Source organism: Perna viridis, chromosome 7 (assembly GCF_037379345.1).
Source record: "Perna viridis isolate PV_CMFRI_1.1 ecotype Kerala chromosome 7, ASM3737934v1, whole genome shotgun sequence".
Taxonomy (NCBI): Eukaryota; Metazoa; Mollusca; class Bivalvia; order Mytilida; family Mytilidae; genus Perna; species Perna viridis.
In genome coordinates, this window is record NC_142451.1 from 38,065,211 (window position 1) to 38,086,424 (window position 21,214).

General features: G+C 32.9%; 2 protein-coding genes and 1 long non-coding RNA gene across 5 annotated transcripts in view; 2 read left to right on the forward strand and 1 right to left on the reverse strand.

The window, feature by feature from the left end:
* LOC148612588 (ubiquitin carboxyl-terminal hydrolase 20-like) overlaps nt 1–8,580 on the forward strand; it is a 38,348-nt gene extending 29,768 nt beyond the window's left edge. For both annotated transcript variants that reach the window (XM_088594140.1, XM_088594139.1), the window contains exons 20-22: nt 1,231–1,339; nt 2,360–2,462; nt 3,852–8,580. In XM_088594140.1, coding sequence (XP_088450266.1) covers nt 1,231–1,339; nt 2,360–2,462; nt 3,852–4,198 — 559 coding nt within the window. In that variant the 3' untranslated portion in view covers nt 4,199–8,580. The remainder of the gene's footprint in view (nt 1–1,230; nt 1,340–2,359; nt 2,463–3,851) is intronic.
* Nucleotides 8,581–10,897: 2,317 nt separating this feature from the next.
* LOC148612591 (uncharacterized) lies at nt 10,898–17,051 on the reverse strand. The gene is made up of 2 exons (XR_015924429.1): nt 16,782–17,051; nt 10,898–12,279 (listed from the first exon to the last, which is right to left on the reverse strand). It is a non-coding gene; the product is annotated as an uncharacterized LOC148612591 (long non-coding RNA).
* Nucleotides 17,052–17,053: 2 nt separating this feature from the next.
* LOC148612592 (uncharacterized) lies at nt 17,054–20,631 on the forward strand. 2 transcript variants are annotated; one of them, XM_088594149.1, is made up of 2 exons: nt 17,054–17,185; nt 17,947–20,631. In XM_088594149.1, the coding sequence occupies exon 2, from the start codon at nt 17,956–17,958 to the stop codon at nt 20,173–20,175; it is 2,220 nt and encodes a 739-aa protein (XP_088450275.1). In that variant the 5' UTR covers nt 17,054–17,185; nt 17,947–17,955; the 3' UTR covers nt 20,176–20,631. The 2 variants fall into 2 exon arrangements, with proteins under 2 accessions (XP_088450275.1, XP_088450274.1); XM_088594148.1 differs by having other exon boundaries at nt 17,066–17,115.
* Nucleotides 20,632–21,214: the final 583 nt, after the last annotated feature.

Genomic DNA, 21,214 nt, shown 5'->3' on the forward strand with positions numbered 1-21,214 from the left:
GCACATTGTCAGTGTACATCATCTGTGGATATAAATTTGATTTACTGGCAATAACTCCCAACTAGAGTAAAAGTACATGGACCTCTTTGTTCCATGTGCCACAAAGGGAAGTCCGAGATATATTTTGGGGAATTTGGAAATGGGCCCAATGCAAGAAATTTGCTGATGTCCAGATAATAGTTTAAGTGGAAGCATATGGATTTATGTCATTGTACAAGTTTCTGTACCACAATAGGAACGCTCCAAAACTAAATTTTCATTTAAAGAAATGGAAATAATTAACTGCAGCACATGCACTGCATTTAAGTCATGTTGATAATGAGAATTAGGGCCAATTAGCGGTAACATTCATTAATAATATTCCAATCATTGCCTACTGTTTCCTGAACTATCAAAATTGTAACGCTGTGGACTAACAGAGATCTTTGCATATAAATTGAATTGGAGTTGCGGAAAGCCTTATTGAATTAATTGCATCTTTCTTGATATTTCATAGCAGATCAATGTTATTTTGATTCACATGTGTTTTTATAGACTGCAAAAAAAAAAATAGCTGTTGTATAATGGTATCATGTTGTCATCGTCTGTAGACACTGTTTCTGAACAATAACTTGAGTATAACTGTATAGATTTTTATGAAATAATTCCATAAGATGCCATACTACAAAAAGAAACCTGGGATTGATTTTAGGTGTTGTGACTTGAAACATTTAGGAATTACTGGCTAGAAATAAGCATTTTCCTGATATCTGGACAATAAATTGACTAAAAGTGTATGGATCTCTTTTAAATTAAACGGCAATGTGCCATACCACAAAAGGAAGGCTAGGGTCTATTTCGGGGATTGTGACTCCTGCTATTCTGAAATTAAGGACAAAAAAGGGGGCTTTTCCTGATGTCTTGACAACAGTTTGATTTAAAGTGTATGGGTCTCTTTGAAATTGATCTACAAAGTTCCATACATTAAAATGAAGGCTTTGATTGATATCAGGGGTATGAGACTAGAACTTTTTAGGAGAGGTTCCTTGTTTTAGAATGATGGAGTGAAAAACATAAAAATATTTTGGTTTACAGGAAATTGGATTTCTACGTTTTACATTTTGTACTGCATGTACCTTAATATTTACATGTACTGTGTATTTGATGGATTTCCTACAATTAAAGACCTTATTTTTTTGTGAGCTTTTCCCTTTTATTATTTATAACTTTTACTTTCTCTTTATTTTGTAGATTTGGTGGAGGGCCAGTGTGTAACCATCTGTATGCCTGTCAATCATGTCAGAGGGAATTAGATCAACTCAAACAAAGACAACAGACAGAGATGGAAACCTTTATTGATGTATGGTTGTATCTGATCCTGTACACTAGTGTTTATTTGTTGTTCCTGTTGATCAAAGCTCATTGTGACAATGAGAAGCCAAAAATGAGCTAGAAACAAGCATTTTCCTGATGTCCCAATAATTGTTTGAGTATATGTGAATGGGTCTTTTTGAAATTGTATCACAAATTATGCCCTGTGAAGTATTTTATTTAATTTAGATAGAAATCACATTTTCCCATATTGGGCTCTGTGTAATACTCCCTGTATCAATTTCCATACTGCTACACACTTCTGGTTGGTGTGTGATTAGTGTATTTGTCACTGGTTGACTTCCTAGATACAGTCCTTACAGTTTTTAGCTGTCTTAGTACTTCTACTACATTTGTTCTGGTTGGTCTTTGTGAAAGATTCTGAAATCCACAAAATCAATGTACATGTATTTACAGTGGAATCAAACCCCCTGCAACTGAAGAATTTGTTCGTTTAAGGCAGGCTTTCAGATTACACAGGGTTGAATGCATATAAGTAGCAGTCTTCTAAGAATCATAAATATTCGGTCATATGTGATACATCCCAAAAAGGCTACATATTTTTATTTTTGTTATGAAGTTGCTATGTAAGTCTGTATGATGAAAGATATAATTATTCATTCAAATCTGTCTGCTCTTATGAGATAATCCACATGGAAAATCCAATGGATTCTATTGTATTTTAGTGTCATTTACAGATTTTTTTCCCTTAATTTTGAATGCTACAGTACATTTTATATAATTTTTATCTCTTATGAATAAGTGTTATATGAAAAGTGACATATTACTTTCTGTTTATTGTGACATAGTAAACAAAACATCAAAAATGAAAATATGTAGGTTTTCCAACCATGAATCACATTTTGCACGATTCTTATGTCAAGTTCCACTTTTAATGGTCTCTGGAAAAGGAAAGATCGGACTTCTTTTTTATTAAGAGTTTCATTTGGTTTGAACAGATTTCATTGTATTTGAAAGCTTTACAATCATGATTATCTATTTTAATTAGTTGAATGAAAGATTCAAAGAAGAAGAAAGTCCCTGTAGCTTGTATGCAATTAGTATGTCATGGTTTAAAGAATGGGAGAACTTTGTCAGAGGAAAAACAGAAGGTAAGTGAATTTTATTTGTTTGAGAAAAAGAATCACCTTTGTAGAATATAAAAAAACTGGGGAAAAATGATAGAATTATGTTCATGAAGATTTATATCTAAGAAGTAATAATTTGAACCATCTTGTTCTATTTTTTGGTTTTTGATCCTTCAGGATCAAAATACCTTGTCACCCGTTTATGTCTGGAACTTCTGTACTATTTCTGAACACTACACAAAAATATAGTCCAAAGGTAACTCTTTTTGTATCATTCAATACTTGTTTTATAACCAGTAACGTTTTTATACATGTATGTTTCAAGCAGTTATTCAGCTCAGTGATATTTCTGCAAATGAAATCAAGATCTACCAGTGTCTTTAAATAAATTGAAGATTTAAGGAACTCCTTTTAGCCTTGAAAGATGTTAAGTAATAAATTGGCATTTAGGGAATTCAGTTCTTGCATAATTGTGTCAAGAAATATTAAATATGTGAAGCATGTTCCATTTAACATCAGGCAAAAACTTAAGCCTATAATAGATGTATTAATAAACAGGAAGTGAAGAACGGTGATTTAAATTAAATAAACTTGGTGGGAAAATTCAAATTGATAAAAAGTGTAGTTTTAAAAAATCTGACTTCATCAACAAATTTTCCTTCTTAAGCTAAAATTAGGTTTATTTGAGTGTAATTATTATTTGGGATAAATACTCGTTTAGAATAGTTTTTGAATGCAAATGCAAAATAACTTTTGGACAGGTTTAAGCATTAGGGGAGAAGGTGAAATGGAACAAAATATGTGTGAAGTTGGATACTAATTAAAATAATTATTTATTATATTTTATACTTCAGAAATAAGTAGAACACCATTTAATCTTATGAAATTTTGTTCATACTACAATTTTCACAATAATCAAAAACTTCCAGTGCTAACAGCACTTTGATTTTTCTTTCAGCGATAATAGAAACAATTATCAGCTCATGGTTTAATGTAAATATATTTCAATATAGATTTTTTTTCAATGTATCACAAATGGTAACTACCATAGACCATCATATCATGCATGAGAGCTTAGGTTGAATGCTGGTATGGGGTTTGATATGAGAAAGCCCATATCATAATTTGTTTATCTTTACTGTTACAGCTGATGAGAGTTTTGAAAGTTTTTTTTTGCAGTTCGATATGAAGGTGCTATAATACCATGATAAATAGAGACATCTTAATATACAGAAGACAAATAATGAAAAATCAGAAATACAGACAACTCAATATAAAGAAACGCCAAATTTTATACTTATAATAGGATAAAAGAGCATTTCAAATTTGGTGTATGGATTTATGGATGGGCATATATTTTAAGCAATTTTGGTTGCTGTCTGATATCTTATGTTGTCATTTTCTCAATTTCAGCACCACCAGGACCAATTGATAACTCAAAGATTACCACCAATAAACAAGGACAGGTCACACTCAAGGTCAATGCTGATCATGGACAATTATCTGACGAAATGTGGCGATTTTTGTTCGAAATTTACGGCGGAGGACCTGAATTTGTGATTAAACAACAAATGTCAACACCAACTAAAACGGGGAGACCAAACTCCCCATCCACTAACTCAGCTTCATCACCAGTTCAAAGGTCATCCTCAATTGAGAGCAAAACTTCCAGGTCAAAGGATTCTGGGATAGATTCTAGTTCACAAAGATCAGAAAGCTCAGTGAAAGAAGATGGCTCAACAGAAAAAATACAGACATGAAAAAGAAAAGAAAAATTGTATATACAGTAAAAATGGCTGTTAATTTCTTGTAAATTTATTTGTTGAAGTTATCTTTATATTATTGTCATTTCCAGATATCTTTATATTATTGTCATTTCCAGATAACTTGCAAGTGAAATTATTTTTGAGATAAAATTTTGTTAATTACCTCCCTTGATGATATTTGACCAATGTTGATACTTTTACATTTAAAACAGTAAGTGACAATAATGACAATTGTAGTTCAGGAATACAAAGGTTTACCTCTCATTTTATAGGTCATCTGTCGAAAAAAAGGATCTCAAGTTTTCCAGTGTAGTTTTTTTCATTAAGTAGTTTTTATCATAATAAACTTGATTCAGTTGCTTGTTAATGGCAATGTATATGATTACCTGTACATATTTTGTCTTATTTATTTCAAAGTTACCTAGTCATGCTCCACTTTGAGAATTTAAGTACCATTCTGTGAAAGAATCCGGCAATGAGTGGCATTTTTCTCAATTTGGTCTTTTTTGCCTCAAACATATTCAAATACATGTAGAAAACAACTGAAAAGCTATTTGAATTTATCCTGAAGCATTGATGACAAAGATATTTTTTGATTGATTATATAAGGAAAAAGTTCAGGAAAATTTTTCTGCCATTTTTCCTTAGTGCATTTCAATTAAATTTGACCTATCTATATCTTAAAAAGGCAAACTTTACAACCACTTTGACAGTTACTTCTTGAGGTTATGAGGTATAAATACTTGGATAATGCAATAAAATCTCTGGGTATTTTTTCTTTGTGTGCCTCACCTTATACACATTTTTGCCCGATTATTAGATTGAGAAGTACTTAAGTCATAGATAATATGTTAGCTTGTGTAGAAGTAGTCATCTCAATGCTCTGTCAACAAGATTTTGATCATTTTAGGGGTAGAGATTAACATACTTATTTTGCTACAACATAGATTACCAAGAAGTTATGATTTGTTACTATTATAAAGTTTAGGTCTATCAAAAACAGAATGACTTCTTATTTAGTTCCTGATACAGATATAATAAACAACATGTTTTCATCTGCTGATAGTCTCTTTATGCCAAGCCACACAGTGGACGGGTGCAGGGGCTTGCTCCCACTTTCAAATATGCAGCCCAACTAGTTTAAAAGCACATTTTTATACTTTGGGTTGCACATTTGATAGTGAGAACAAGCCCCTGTGGACAGGACACATATTTTATTTAATAGAAGTTTATAAGATTTGCGTATGGTATGTTGTGTTTGTATGTAATTTTTGTATTTATTAACATGTTTTCTTGTCAATGTTATTGAAATCCACTTAAGAAATGATATTTGTATAGTTGAAATGCTGATATCACAGTTCTGTGCCTATTGGCATTTCCTATTTTGCTCATTTCCTCACGATGTATGTTAGGATATATTCCCCAAGAAAAATACCGTAAACTTATTGATTTTAGCGGTTGATAATTTTAGCGGATCCTGTCAAGTGAACATATTCCCTGGTATCAGTTTTCAACAATTCAAAAAATGATAAGCCTTATGTATTGTTAACAATCTATTTTGCGGGTACTATTTTTCAAGGGCAAATAACTCTGTCAAAAACCTCATTTTTCTAACATTCTATTGAAAAAATTCTGAGGAAAGCCAGCGATACTGAGATCAAATAATGGTCTTTTCAAATAGAGAAAGTATCCTTAAGTGATATTACATTGTCAGATCGGTGGGGTTTTGACATGCTTGTTTCTGATTTTTCCCATTTTACCTGATTCTTACAAACACTTGCACTTAATCTTCAAATAATGGTCAAACATTCTCTTCCTAAAATGCTTGAAATATCTGCTGTTGGATATTAAACCACAATCAGATAATTGATGATATAGGGACTATTAATAATCAGTTTAAAAAACTGAAACGAATCTTACATAAACATGTATATAATTACAGTTCATATACATTGTAAAATTGTGTGTATTTCTCTTTTGAAGTTAACCTTTGCAAAATAATCAGGCAGAAATTCTTGATTTTTCTCGTTTATCAATTACGTTATTTTTTTAATTGAATGTTTTAAACTGATCAGTTATTTGCATACAACAAGTTTTATGTGCCATTCCTGAAAAAAATTTAGATACATAAATTTATTGGTTTCTATAGCTTTATAACCACCATATACATTCATCATAGTCCATGTTTGTACAACAGATAGTAGATTATTTCACAATAAATAACTGAATCCTATACTTTTCAATAGGAGCTATAGGCCCAAAAATATATTTCATAATAAATAACTGAATTCTCTACTTTTCAATAGGAGCTATAGGCCCAAAAATATATTTCATAATAAATAACTGAATTTTATACTTTTCAGTGGGAGAGCTATAGGCCCAAAAATATATTTGTGCTGTATTTAGGGGCTGTTTAAATTATATCTTTAACTCAACAAAGTAAAATCAAAAAAGGTGATAGAATTTTTTTTTAAATATAATAATGGTGGGATACAACTAAGTTTTATCATCCTATGGTGGTTATAGCAAATTAAATAGTTTACTTTAAGATTGAGTTGTTCTTCTTTTAGTTGAATGACCATTACATGGTTAATTCTATTAGGTAGTAAACATAGATGATTGAAATGGAGATGTAGACTTAATTTCAAATACTTAGGGGAAAATATAATGTCAAATATCAATAGAAAAATGGGAAATTTAAATCTCCTTTTCAATTATCCAGTTTTAAACGTAGGAAGTTTTACTAGTGTAAAGAAAACTACCCCTTTCCCCTGACTAAATTATTATACTTGCTGTAGAAGTTGTATGCATATTTGATTACTTGCTGAGAATGGAAATCCTAGGTGTTTCTTTGTGTCAAGAGACCAGGTGTTGATTTCACAAAAAGTCGTAAGTGTAAAGTTGATCGTAAATAATGATGTCACAACCTAAAATAGCATTTTACGATGTTTTTGGAAATCGACAACATAGGTGTTTCTTTGTGTCGAGACCAGAATTGTACATGTACATGTAGTTATTTTCACTTCAGATACATGTATATAACATCTTCATTGTTAATTTATTTGTAAGCTTGTATTTTATTTTGCCATTTAAAAAAATTCTTTGTGCAAACTTGTTGTTTCAAATGCCAATCACTTTAAAGAGTATAAATGTATATTTATAAAATTGATAACTTTCATTCAAGTGACAAAATGCATCTGAAGAATTGATTTTTTTGTTTTTGTTTTTTGTTTTTTTTTGTTTTTTTTTGTTTTTTAGGAAGGCAGGGTTTAATAAGAAGCATTTCAATATAAAGTCTGAATGCAGGAATATACTTTCTGCTTGACCTAAGACTTACTTCATAGAAATTTAACGAAATTATTATACATGTATTATTACCTTAGTTGTTGAAAGGGTTTATGGAATAGTGACAGGAAATAAGAGCCCAAGTCCCAAGTAACAATTATAATCTACTGGGGTGTCTTCTAATCTGTTCAAGTAATGTTTTAACTGTGTGAAAGTACTATTGTTTGTGGGGTACCAATTTTCATGGTTTTCATGGGTAGGCTAAACCACGACATTTTGTTTCCAACATAAAGGAGATTTCCATCAATGTGTATACTAAAAACCTCAAAACCACAAATTCAAGAATCCACAAACTTGTGTTTCTTCCCTAATCCATGAAAATCGGTATCCACGAATCAAAGTACTTTCACAGTATTTTCTTATACAAATCTGTTAATTTCATCAATGTGTCAAATATACATGTCTTCTGTGACATTACACTTAAGAATTGGCTATAATAAAAATTTTGTCTATTGAAAAAATAACATAAATTTTCCATGTGCATATTGTTTATTGCGTGAAATTCACTTTAAAACATATTTTTATCTTTAAAAATGAAAAAATAGCTCTGACTTTAACTGAATAGAGGTGTGTCAATATTTTTTTATCCATTGAGATATAACAAAATTATTTTAATCAATCAGATTACAGAATTTATCTCAAATTAATTTATATAAGGATAACATGATGTAGGAAAACATTATTTTCCTTGAATTCACACATCCTTATTCAAAATTATTGACTTCTCACATAAATATGGTTGGATACTTAACTCCACTGATTGGTCTCATATTATTACCTGATGTAAATGGTGGGTCAAACTAGATTTTATAGCACACTAAACCTCCCCATTCCATTTCAGTTAATTATTTCTAGTATATTACAATATGAACAGGTACATCAAATTGCTACTACTCAAAATTTCATTTCTTTCAGTAGAATATAAGCTGACATTTCTGATGATAACACTGAAACTTGTTATAATTTATTTATGATTGTTTTTTTTACAATATAATACATTGGTTTATTAAATTTGTTTTATAAATTTCAAATTTGTTTTTTTTCTTTCTGTATACAGGCAATGTTTTCCTATCATTGTATACTGATTAAAAGAGGGCATATACATTTAGTACAGTATAGGTCTGTCTGTCTGTCTGTCTGTTGTAAACATAGCGTATCATATCATTATTTAGCTTGTTGACTTCTAATTCAAACTTTAACAGTGCTTTAATATAATGGTGTATATATTCTTTTGTGAAATTTCTATTTTTTATTTCAGAGTTATGGGACTTTGTGCTTTCTATTTAATGACACATTTTATTTTTAGAAGATTTTTGGTAAAATTTTGATTTTTGTTTTGCTGTCATGTGAGCATGTTAAAATTATTGTACACATATTTTTCACAGAGGACCTTATCATGTGCTTTAATGGGGCAAATATTTATTATGAATTACAAGAATCAGATTGAAATGTTCCATAAAATCCAATTAAACAACAAACACTTACAATAAAACCTCACAAAAATACAAAATGTTACTATTTACATGTAAGTAGCAGTCTATAAATATCAAAACAGGAAGTGACTCATGCATTCAAAAAGACACTGGATTCACTAAACACACTAACCACTTAACTGACGACATGATTAGTATTAGTTTATCATTCAGATAAAAACTTAAGATCAATTTTGCATGATACTTACAAAGAGAGGTAATGCCTCTAACTAGTAATTGTACTAGTATGGTTGGGTTTCAATGAAACAAATCATTAGTACCATTTGGTAGATTTAATCAAATAGCCTATTACCTTGAACCATGAAACAGCACAACTTCAACTAATTTAATCTGGTGTAACACATACATTCGGATTATAATATAGCATGTACGTTGTCCTTATTTTACTTGAACCAAAAAAAAAGTATAGAATTCAGGGGCGTATCCAAAAACTTTGAAAAGGAAGGGTGCCAGCTAGGAGTCCTCAGAAAAAGTTTGGTGATAGGAAATTATTTACCATTATTTGTCAATTTTAATGAAAATGACAAATTTACCAATATTTAAGGGGTGCCAAACCCCTTAATCACTCTGGATCTGCCACTGGATAAAAGTTTAAACTACCCAACAAAACTGAAAAAAAACAGCCAATGGCAGTCTGGGCTTTCAATGAACGGTGAGAATTTACTACACCTGGAGTCTGCCTTCAACAGGTCCGAAAATGACAAATGTATTGGTTCAGCAAAATCAGCACTAAATATAAAAAAGCAAACTTCAAAGTTATATAAGATTAACAGAAGCAAGAGGTTTCTGACTCGGAACAGTCCCAAAAGCTGTTGCAAATTTAAACTATTTTTAAAGGCGCCAACTCCCAACCCTCCTCAAGTGTAAGGTCCTTCGAAAAGACAGTGTTTTTGTATCTCTTTATTGCCAATTAAGTGTAAGGTCCTTCAAAAAGACGGGTGTTTTTGAATCTCTTTATTGCCAATTAAGTGTAAGATCCTTAGAAAAGACAGTGTTTTTGTAACTCTTTATTGCCAATTAAGTGTAAGGTCCTTCGAAAGATGAAAGACGGTGTTTTTGTATGTTCACATATTGTGGTTGTATAAGAGTAAGGGATTGTAATAGTCCTGGCGTTCAAGTGATCCAAATCATGACCTAAAGAGATTAAAGCAAAAAAAATGAATTCTTGATTCTTTGATATGTACACTTAGTATTTTAATTTTTTCATGTTCTTAAGATTCTTCTAAATGCTAAATCTAACCATGAGTTAATGTTAAATTTTAAGTTGTATGAATACACCTATGTTGTGTCAGAAACCTATGCTGTTTCATAATTTTTAATCACAATCAAAGTTCAGACTTGTGTGCAGCTTAAGTAAAGTGTACTGATACTCTACCATTGCCGGTCCCAAGTCTGGATGAGAAATGAGGAGGGTTGGGCGTGGGGTCAGCTATCCCACCATCTAAAAAAGAGGCAGCTACAGAAACACCAAACAAGAAATTTACCAGTATGCTGGAGATGGATAGGTCACACACTGCAGAAACCAACAACCAGTTTAACAAGGCAAGCCCTGACCTGGAATCCCCAAGGAAAACGAAAAAGGGGTAGACCCAGAACACCTGGAAAAGGGACTTAGAGGCAGATATGAAAGAGATGGGGAAGAATTGAACAGAAATAGAAAGAGCAGCCCAGGACAGAGATGGCTGGAAAAGACTTGTTGGTGGCCTATGCACCAGTAGGGGTAACGGGCAAAAAAAAGTAAGTACTGACACTTGCCCTAACTGCTCAGAGATGATACCTAAAATCATAACAAGCTGCCACTTATACAGCATTTTATTTACCCAAGAGGAGCATTAATTCAAAAGAAAACACAAACTATCTTTAAAAATGATTTTAATGATTAAAAGTTTAATAAATTGGCATGTTTTAAAAATGAATATACATACTATATGAAACATAATTTGACAAAGGGGGTTTAACCAAAATGACTTGAAATATTCAAATGTAATAAATTTTAATAAATACAATTACAATTTTTGTTTTACATTTCATTTTTTATATTAGTTTTCATGATCAAATGGTACATGTACATTGTATAAAAGGCAATATTTACTCAGAAAATAGAAGTAAATACCAGTATAAACATATTCATGAATATCTATAAGAAAGTACAAACATTATTGAAAAACTTCTCAGCAATGCATTCAATGTTACTATTAGTTTGAATTTTATTAAGTACCATTCTGTGTAAGAATCAGGCAATGGGTGGCACATCATACTGTGAAAGAACTTTAATTTGTGGATACCAATGTTCTTGGATAAGGGAAGAAACACAAGTATGTGGATTCTTGAATTCAGGGTTTTGAGGTTTTCTGTATACACATAAATGGAAAACTCCTTTTCGTTTATGAACCAAATTTCGTGGTTTGGTTTACCAACGAAACCACATAAATTGGTACCCCACTAACTATAGTACTTTTACAGTAATTCTCAATTTGGTCTTTTTTGCCTCAGATATATTTAATATCTATAAACAACTGAAAAGCTTTTAAAATTTATCCTGAAGCATCTGTAATGTAGATATTTTTTACTGACTATATAAGGACAAAATGGGAAAATTTTCCTGCCATTTTCCATTGTGACACATCTGACGCATCAATATCTTAAAAAGGCAAATTACAAACACTTTGATGGTTATTTCTGGATGTTTTCAGGTATAAATACATGTACATGTACTTGGTTAATGCAATAAAATATCTGCATTTTTACCTTCATGTGCCACACCGTATACAAATTTTGCCTGATTCTTAGACAGAGAAGTACTTAAAAACCATGATTGGCTAGCATTTGAGCATGTAACTTTATGTACTGAAAAATACAATGTAACAAAATGTTTCTCTTCTGAAATCACTGGTTTCCATTTTGTAATTGTCTCCTCTCAATAGTTGCATTGGTTTTCACATCAAACTGTCTTCATTTGTCAAGAACTAAAACATTAGAGCCAAAGTCTGATGCATTACATTTCTATGTCCTCATTGATATCTTTTGCAAGTTCATGTAGCTGTCTCATGACTTCAACTGGATAACGACAACCTGTCATTTTGACATTTAGGTAACAGTTTGACAGACAAATCAGTCTATTTTCATCAAACTTATCGTGATGAGCCTCTAGGAACTTTTTCCGTTCTCTCCATTCTGTGTTACTTTCATATTCTGTTCTGTACTTTTCAACATCAACAGGTGTATCAACTTCCATTTCTGAAATGAGTATTCAGTTTAAGAAAGAGTGCAATTGTCCATGAAAAATGATAATTATGAAATGATACATCGAAAGATCCACATTGAATTTATATGACAGAGATACTTATGTGGTTTAGTGCAACCAATAATACTTTACTTTATACAGTTTAATATAAAAGCAGGGATTGGCCACTTTTGGACCCCAAGACTTCAAGTCACAACCCCCAAAAATAAATAAATAAATCATAGCATTCCTTTAGTGGTATGAGACTATCACACCACTTGTTACAATATCACAGATATCCATTCACTTTTACTCAATTTTCTACAGATGAAAACTATTCCTAGGATAGCATTATACAATTGTAGCTTTGTGCAAATGCAAAGTTTTATGTTACAGAAATAGGACTGTATTTAGAGTGTAAAGCCTAGGGTGCAACCATTTGATTCTGAGGCAGGCTGGTAATTTTCTGACCCTGAAAATGTTGAAAACAAACATTCTGGCCTAAACCTTCGAGAAAATAAATAGAGGTAAATTTTCTGACCCTAACTTGTTCAAATTAAATCCCTTTTGGGATTTGGCACCAGAGATATATAACAACAGTTGTGGTCAAAACAAACATAAATCTCCAGTGCTGAATCCAAAAAGGGACTAGTCCAGACACCCCATACAGTGAATTGGAAATAAATACATGTAACAAATAATATTGCTCCTATGTGGTTGAAAAAAATTCTGACCTGCAAAATTTCAGAATTAAATATTCTAACACATAAAATTTGTCACCCCATCCATACAAACACACTCAGAATCTAAAGGTTTATTCTACATGCATATCATGATATGCAGGTACTCCTACAATGTAAGAGGTTGGAATTCCGTTCTTCCATAGTATAGCACCAGGTCAGAAAATAGCTTGCCAGACAAACTCTGGTACTGCTGGATAGTGTTAAATCTAGGATTAGAAAAGGGCATGGTAATTTTTTTTCAAAAGGGCACTGTTTGATTTTTAGGGCACATTAATTGGTTTAAAAATTGTTATACAATTCACAAAATCAAAGACACATCTGAATTAAAACACTTTTTTATGTTAACTAAAACTTATTTTGAGAAAGTCACATACCTGCGAACTTTTGGAAATCCCCATGGGGGTTTTTCTGAGGGACAACGTATGAATCGACATTTTCGGGACATATTACATTTGTATGCAAAGTGTGTGGATTTTACTGTAGTAATGTATGAATGGGGCAATCACTACAGCATTAAAGGGCCTCTTACAGTTTAACAACATATGCATACACTATTATAGATTGAAGTTTGTAATCCTCCTATTTTGTGTTGGATTCCTTCAAACTTATTTACAATTCTTAAGTTTTTTTTCAAATTAAAAAAAAAATAAATGAGAAAATTTATTTACAATCAAATTCATTTCTACTATAAGTACAAATAACTATCGTAGGGAAAGAGAGGAGTACTGGATACGCAGACTAGGTACTGCAAAACCTTACGGATGCAATGTCAACATCAAAAGTATAGGAAACCTTTCAAGCCAATATAACAATAACATAAATGTGATGAATTTATTTGACAAAAATCCAAGACGGGAAAGGAGTCATGGCCATCGCCACTATACGTCACCTAAGTTACATGATGTCTACATAGATGGTCTCCTTGCTTTCATACAAAAACCTCTTGGACTTCATCACATTAGAACCAAACTTTATTCTATACCTCTCACTCTACTACACTCCCTTTACAAAACAAGTCTTGACTCTCCTGTTTCTGACCCAACATCATCATTATACAGACTTGTTGCTATCACTTTGGATATTGGTTTCCACAGACTCTTTAAATCAGTTTGTGTGAAAAGTCAAGATGAAGAAAAACAATCATTTCTTCCACTACCGTTTGTCAACAAAGGTATAGATGCAATTAATTTGGCTAACATCCTCCATCACAAAATTGTTACCAACAAAATTACCCCATATTTCAAAGACAAATCCATACCAATTATTTCATATTCCTATACTTCAACCATCGCATCCAAAATTTTCAATTATAAAAGGCTATTGCAGAACCTCGAGATTGAGGACTTCAAGGCTAACCCACCTGACTGTCCTTGCAAAACCTCTCCATTCAAATATGGTCCTTCTGGTCATGTCGTTACAGGAGATTTAACCATTATCGAAAACGAATCTCTGCGTAATGTCCTTTCTAAAGGTCCCAAGTACAGTGAACCACGCTCCATAAATTGGAATTATAACTTTAAAGTTCTTATGGATGCCGTCGAGGACTATGCAAGAAAATGGATAAAACAAGAACAAGAAGACATTGATTCTCTGTCAGTGTGGTTAAAGGCTGTGAGGTCTTTAATTTTGAAACAAATGGAAGTTTTAAGTAGGTCAATGAGTGCAAAGGCTACATCAGTTTTCAAAGACCCCGATGTAGCAAAAACATTGTCTACTATACATGACAAGTATGTTGTCATACCAGCAACCAAAGCCCAAAACAACATTGTTTTTGTCTGCAAAAGGTTTTATATCCAATGTTTATTATCAGAGGTAGACGTAGAAAATAATAGCAGTGATACGACCTACACTGCTACCACTCTCTCCAAAGAAGAGATTGTGGAAAACCATAAATCTGTGCTATCCTCTTTTGGTCTCTCTACCAAGGACGATGATTGTGATTTACCTTCTATGTACTGGATTCCTAAACTTCACAAGAATCCATACAAATGTTTCATAGCTGGATCTGCAAAATGTACCACCAAACCTCTTTCAAAACTTATAACTTCTATACTCACAACTGTCAAAGAGGGTCTACAGTCCTTCCACAACACTTGTTACTCCCGTAGTGGTATTAATTCAATGTGGATCCTGAAAAATTCAAAAGATCTTTCGGATACAATCAGTTCAAGACTATTATCTGAATACAATATCATTAAAACCTATGATTTTTCAACACTGTATACTTCTATTCCCCATACTCAGTTAAAATCCAGACTTAAAAACATTATACATCGTTGTTTTTCCAAAAAAGATGGTACACCAAGATACAAATATATAGTTCTTGGTAGAGCTTCCTCATACTTTGTAAGAAATAATTCCAAATCATCTTCCAAATATACAGAGGAAGATGTTTACAAAATGCTGGAATTTTTAATCGACAACATATTTGTCCATTGTGGTACACGTGTTTTTCAACAAACGGTCGGCATTCCAATGGGAACAAATTGTGCTCCTTTACTTGCTGACCTATTCCTTCACTCTTATGAGGCTGATGTTATAGCTGATCTGATCAGAAAGAAAGAATATCATTTGGCTAGATCCTTCAATCTCAGTTTCTGCTATATAGATGACACATTATCTTTAAACAATCCTAATTTCAGGGATTTGATACATCGCATCTACCCAAAAGAACTTGAGATAAAGGATACTACAGACACTGTGAAGTCAGCCTCATATCTTGACCTACACTTAGAAATCGATGGTAAAGGAAAACTATTGACCAAACTTTACGCCAAACGTGATGACTTATCATTCAGAATTGTTAACTTTCCTTTCATCTGTGGCAACATCCCTTCGGCTCCTGCGTATGGAGTGTTCATATCACAACTTATACGTTATGCCAGAGCTTGCTGAAACTACGCAGACTTTTTGTATCACGCTAGAACTCTAACAAATAGGCCTCTGGAACAGGGTTATGTTGCTACAAGATTGAAGTCATCACTACAGAAGTTTTATGGTTGTCATCATGAACTCGTGGATCGTTATGGTGTATCCATCAGCACCATGAAAACTGATGTATTCAACGGGTCATAGTTTTCCTTTCCTCGTTTGTCTACCCCGGACTTGACTTTTTATGAGCAACTCGGCGGGTGTTTCTAGAAAAGCAGAGGACGCTTACCCCCTACCGGTGCACCTGGTCCGTGCTCCCAGTTTTTAGTGGAGTCAGAGTAGCTCATTCACTTTAGTTACTTTGTATGTATGATATTAGTTACTTTATGTTCTTTGTTGTGTATGTCTGTTTTCCATGTCTGGTCTTTGTCCATGGATTACATTCTTTTGATTACCGCTATAACCTTGGTTCCCTTGATTACTCTTTGAAAATTAATACATTGAACACTTGTTTCCTTTTTTCCATTACTGTCAGTTGAAGGTGAGTTTGTATTCATCATGTTCATGCTGTGAACTTGAATTCAACAATTCAGCAAGTATTTTGGGGCTAATAAAGTCTTTAGTGGAAAGTATGACAGCATGATGCAGCTCTCAGTCTGCATATCCACTTCCGCCTGGAGTATAGCTGCTAAATCGTTGCTCTTGATCTTTTCTCTTTTTTTATTTTGCGATCTAACGTTAAAAATCTACAAAAAAATAGAACTTTGAGCTACGTTTCGCAGCTACCTGGAGTAGATATGCACACAGAGCAGCACATGTATATACCACAGTGTTGATTTAAACATTTATACAGATTATCGAAGGTAATATCAATAAGTTTTATCTTGACACTAAGATTTTACCTCAATCTAATTTCTTATCTGGTCTGTTAGTATACGCATTGAATAATAAAGCAATGCAGTGGAAATGCAAGACAGGAAATAGTAAAATATCAACAAAATTGTACAACAACGGGCACAACTAAACTTCCGGGTTCTATTCCTGCTTCTTAAAAAAATACATGTTATAAGCTTTATTATCACCATAAAACAAAACGTAGAATATTTTCAAATGGTTTAAAATAAAAGAATATTATAAAATTGTCAAGCATATATTATATTCACCGAACTCGACTCCCAAATTAGAACTCTTTTAACATATCCGGTTTCTGTTTTGCTGCGAATATAGAAAATGAAAGTGTGTTCCTGAGAGTTTAACTCTTAATGTGATTGTTAAAATCAATATTCAGACAACAAATTTTCGTGTAGTAAGTTCGAGAAGCACCGTAATCTTTGTTTACAGATAATCATGCCTTACTCCACATGCATTATAGTCTCATTTTCATCCATACTGCAGTAAATGTATACACTTTGTATGCATGTGTGTCTTATCATGGATATTCTTTGTTACCGAGACAAATAGTCCAAAAACAGGGTTTATAAGTCTTGTCATGTGACTCTGTGGTTTCGAGAGAATGGGTCCTCGTCTACCATTCAAATAGCCCAAATTTCCTTAATCCCTTTTGAAATCAGAAAATAGCTCCGGAAACTGAATCCCAAAAGGTATTACGAATTTCCTCTAACCTCGCAACCCTCCTCTTGTTTGGATATTGATATGTCGGGTTGTTGGTCAGAATGATGTGCCATGCAACCGCTTCTAACGACTTCTAAGTTGAAATTGTGCATGTTACATCGACCTACATGTAGTACAATGCCAGAATCATTTTCCTGTATACTGATACCATATTTGCTACAAAAATTACATTTTGTAAAGTTTTGATCATTTTCCATGAGGAACTCTGTTGTCATTTTGAATCTGAAATTTGGTCACCTCCTGCAGATGGTCTGGATCCACCACTGACATGACGACTAGGTACTTTTATCTTTTAATTTATATTTAAGTAGCATGGGTTTACTGAGGAAGAACACAATTTTTTTTGTGCACTGTATTGAAAACAACCTTAGAATTAAAATCACACCCAACATGTCTGAAATTTTATATTCATGATTAAAATACTTTTTTTTGTAGATTGTCATCATGTCTTCTTGGATGAGAGAAGGAGAGATAGAATATATGAGGACTCCTCATGAAAGTAACACAGAATGGAAGATACGAAGAAAATTCTTAGACAAATACTATGGCAAGATGGACCAAGACAGACTTATCCCTTTGTCACAATGTTATGTCAATGTTGAAACGTGGGGCTGCATGTACCCACCAGAAGTGATGAGAGAATTGAGTTATCTGACAAGGGACTTTGAAAGAAAAGACACATCTGATCCAACAAATCTTCCTTCAAGACTAAAAGGAAGAGAAACTGTAAAATTTGTAAGAGGAGACAGTGAGGTTGAGGGTAATCATAACTCCGAACAACATCACACATCAGGTGAGAAGAACAGTCGTATGAACAGTCCACCACCTTCTAAAAAACCTGCTTTGGATCAAGATTCAATAAACAGTTCTAGATCCACACCTCCACGTACCATGATAGTAAAGAAAGTTGTACCTGTCACTGGTATGAAATTTGTTAAAGCAAGTGGTGAATTCAAAAGTACAGACTTTTCAAATTTTTATCCTGAATCTATATCTCAAGAAACAGCGTGCAAAGTCTCTGTTCAGAGTGGGCGAAGTAAAGGTATGGGCCTTGGTTACAGTACATCTTCAAAATATGATATTGCTTGTGTTAATGATGTGGATCAGAGATTCAGAACATTGTCTACTGCAGTCAAAGACTTGAAGAAAAAATTTGGTGAAGGGAAAAATGGCATAGAAATAATGCAAATGGCAGTAGACAAAATAAAAATGGGCATGGAAACTAAATTTCGGGACGTTGTTGGTTTGCAATTCGCTCACACCTTTGTTTGTACAGTAACAGTAGATGGCCTTGAGGTCGTAGAAGCAACGGCAACTAATAAGAAATCTGCAAAACATTCAGCATTTGATATCATAGTGAATAAGTTGATGTGCACCCATGTTTATGTTGATCAATCAAACCCTGATAAGCCTGAGTTAATTGGTACAAATGAAAAACCAAATACTGTAAAACTAGAACAGGAAAAGGAAGATAATTCAATAACTAGTACAACAAAAAATGCTTCTAATTCTGCTTTAGTGCCAAGTGAAGTAGTTACATCACAAAATACATCAAATGCTACACAAAGTGCTTCAAATACAACTACATGTACAAGTTCAGTAACAAGTGAACATTCATCATCAGTGTATGAATCTTCTCCAAAAAATACATATTCAAGCCCTTGTCGAATCACATTCAACATTCCAGCATTTTCAACATCTGATGATTCTGGTTGTACAACAGATATTGTTGATGAGTCAGGAACACCCTATGATCTTTATGACAATGTTGGATATGATAATTCTTATGTTTGGGACAATGCATTGTATGAATCCAATTCAAAGGTTATATATGGAAGTCAGAAAAACTATTCTGGAAATTCTATAAATGGAGACATATCAATGTTTATAATTTTTGAACGCATTGGGGATGAAAACCAAGCTCTCAATGTTCTTAGTTCCAGTTGTGCTATAAACAAAGCTCTTTTAGAATTTTATTTTGTGCCTGACTCAAGTGGCGTGAATATGCGTTGCAGGATAGACTTAGAAGGCCAGACAATTGTAGAAGCAACCGGAGTTGGAAAAGTCAACGCAAAAAATCTGGCTGCACTTAGAGCAGTAGAAGAATTACGGAAAATTTGTTGGACGATAAAGATAAAGCAAAATGTTGATTGTCCTGTGGATAGCTGTGTTTCAAAAGATGAAGTAATGGGTGATATTGAAAAACAAGTGCAGTCGATTGCCAATGACAATATTGGTAATAAATTACTTAGGAAAATGGGATGGAATGGTGGTGGTGTTGGTGCAGAAGGCAACAAAGGGCGAGAAGAGCCTGTGGCTTGTTCACTGCAGCAAATTGTTAAACGTGAAGGTCTTGGCCTTAATTCAGACAATGGAGTTAAAGATTTCCGTAAAAATATCAGAGAAGTTGTGGAAAATTATGCTAAATCAGAGTCACAACAAGATCTAACATTCACATCAGACTTTACCAAAGATGAAAGGGCATATATTCATACAATTGGTCAGAAACTTGGGCTGAAAACACAAAGCCGTGGAAAAGGTGAAAACAGATATTTGACACTTAGTAGGAAGAGAACAAAAAACCAGCTGTTTGATCACCTGATGAGAGAGGGTGGTTCTACACACAAATATGAATTAATTCCCCCTGAAAATGGGGAATATTAAATTGTATTAAAGTATGATTTGGGAAAACTAATTTACAATACATATTTGATGTATAATGAATCTTGAAATTTCAAACACCAATACTTTATGTCATAAAAGCATGTAGCAAATGCTACATTTCCATCCTGCTGTTCATAAATTTACTTAAAAATATCCTTATGCAATCATGACCATTCCAGTGCACATATAAGCTGGCTGGTATTGGATACGTGCTAGAAAACTCAGGTGCCTCTGTAAGCCTACAACTATATGTATGTATGTATGTATGTATGTATATATATGTGTGTGTGTGTGTGTGTGTGTGTATAGTTGCTGTCTTCAGTTGGACTGGTACTTGGTAATTAATTGCATACAATTGCATGACAAAACAAAAGCTTTGATTTATTTATTTTTTAAGTATATTTATCAATATGTATTATACAACATAAATCAGGCAAATACATCAGATAAGCATGATAGAGTACTAATTAGTTTATCATGAATAATAATACCTTTTATTTATTAAAACATCAATCATTTACCTATTAATTGATAAGGGCGAAACCACTTACCAATCAGGGCGAACATGTTACTAGGGCGAAACCACTGATACCATCACTGGGCCTTTGCATGCATATTGAGCATACACCCAACTTAGTTCACAAATAAGGACATACACAACCATGCATGCCCGATTTGCGTTAATTTGACCCGTATATGTGTATAATGTAAAATAATAAGAAAAAATAATATCGTGGTAAGAATATACATGGAAAAGCCAATCAAGAAACTTGTACAAATGGCTTGGTATTACATTAAATGTTACTCAAGCATTTTTGCACTTTCTAGTGTTAAAATTTGATTCCAAATAATCCGCAAAGAAAGTAAGAACTTCGATATTTTTAGTGGTTAAAGTCAAGATAAAAAAAAACATTTCAAGCTTACGATGCATAAACTTAATACAGGGGATTCTTATTATTTGCATAGCCTATTTATCAGGAAAAAATTGCAACTAACAGAAATTATTATTTAAAATAATCTAAACTATTATCGGAATACT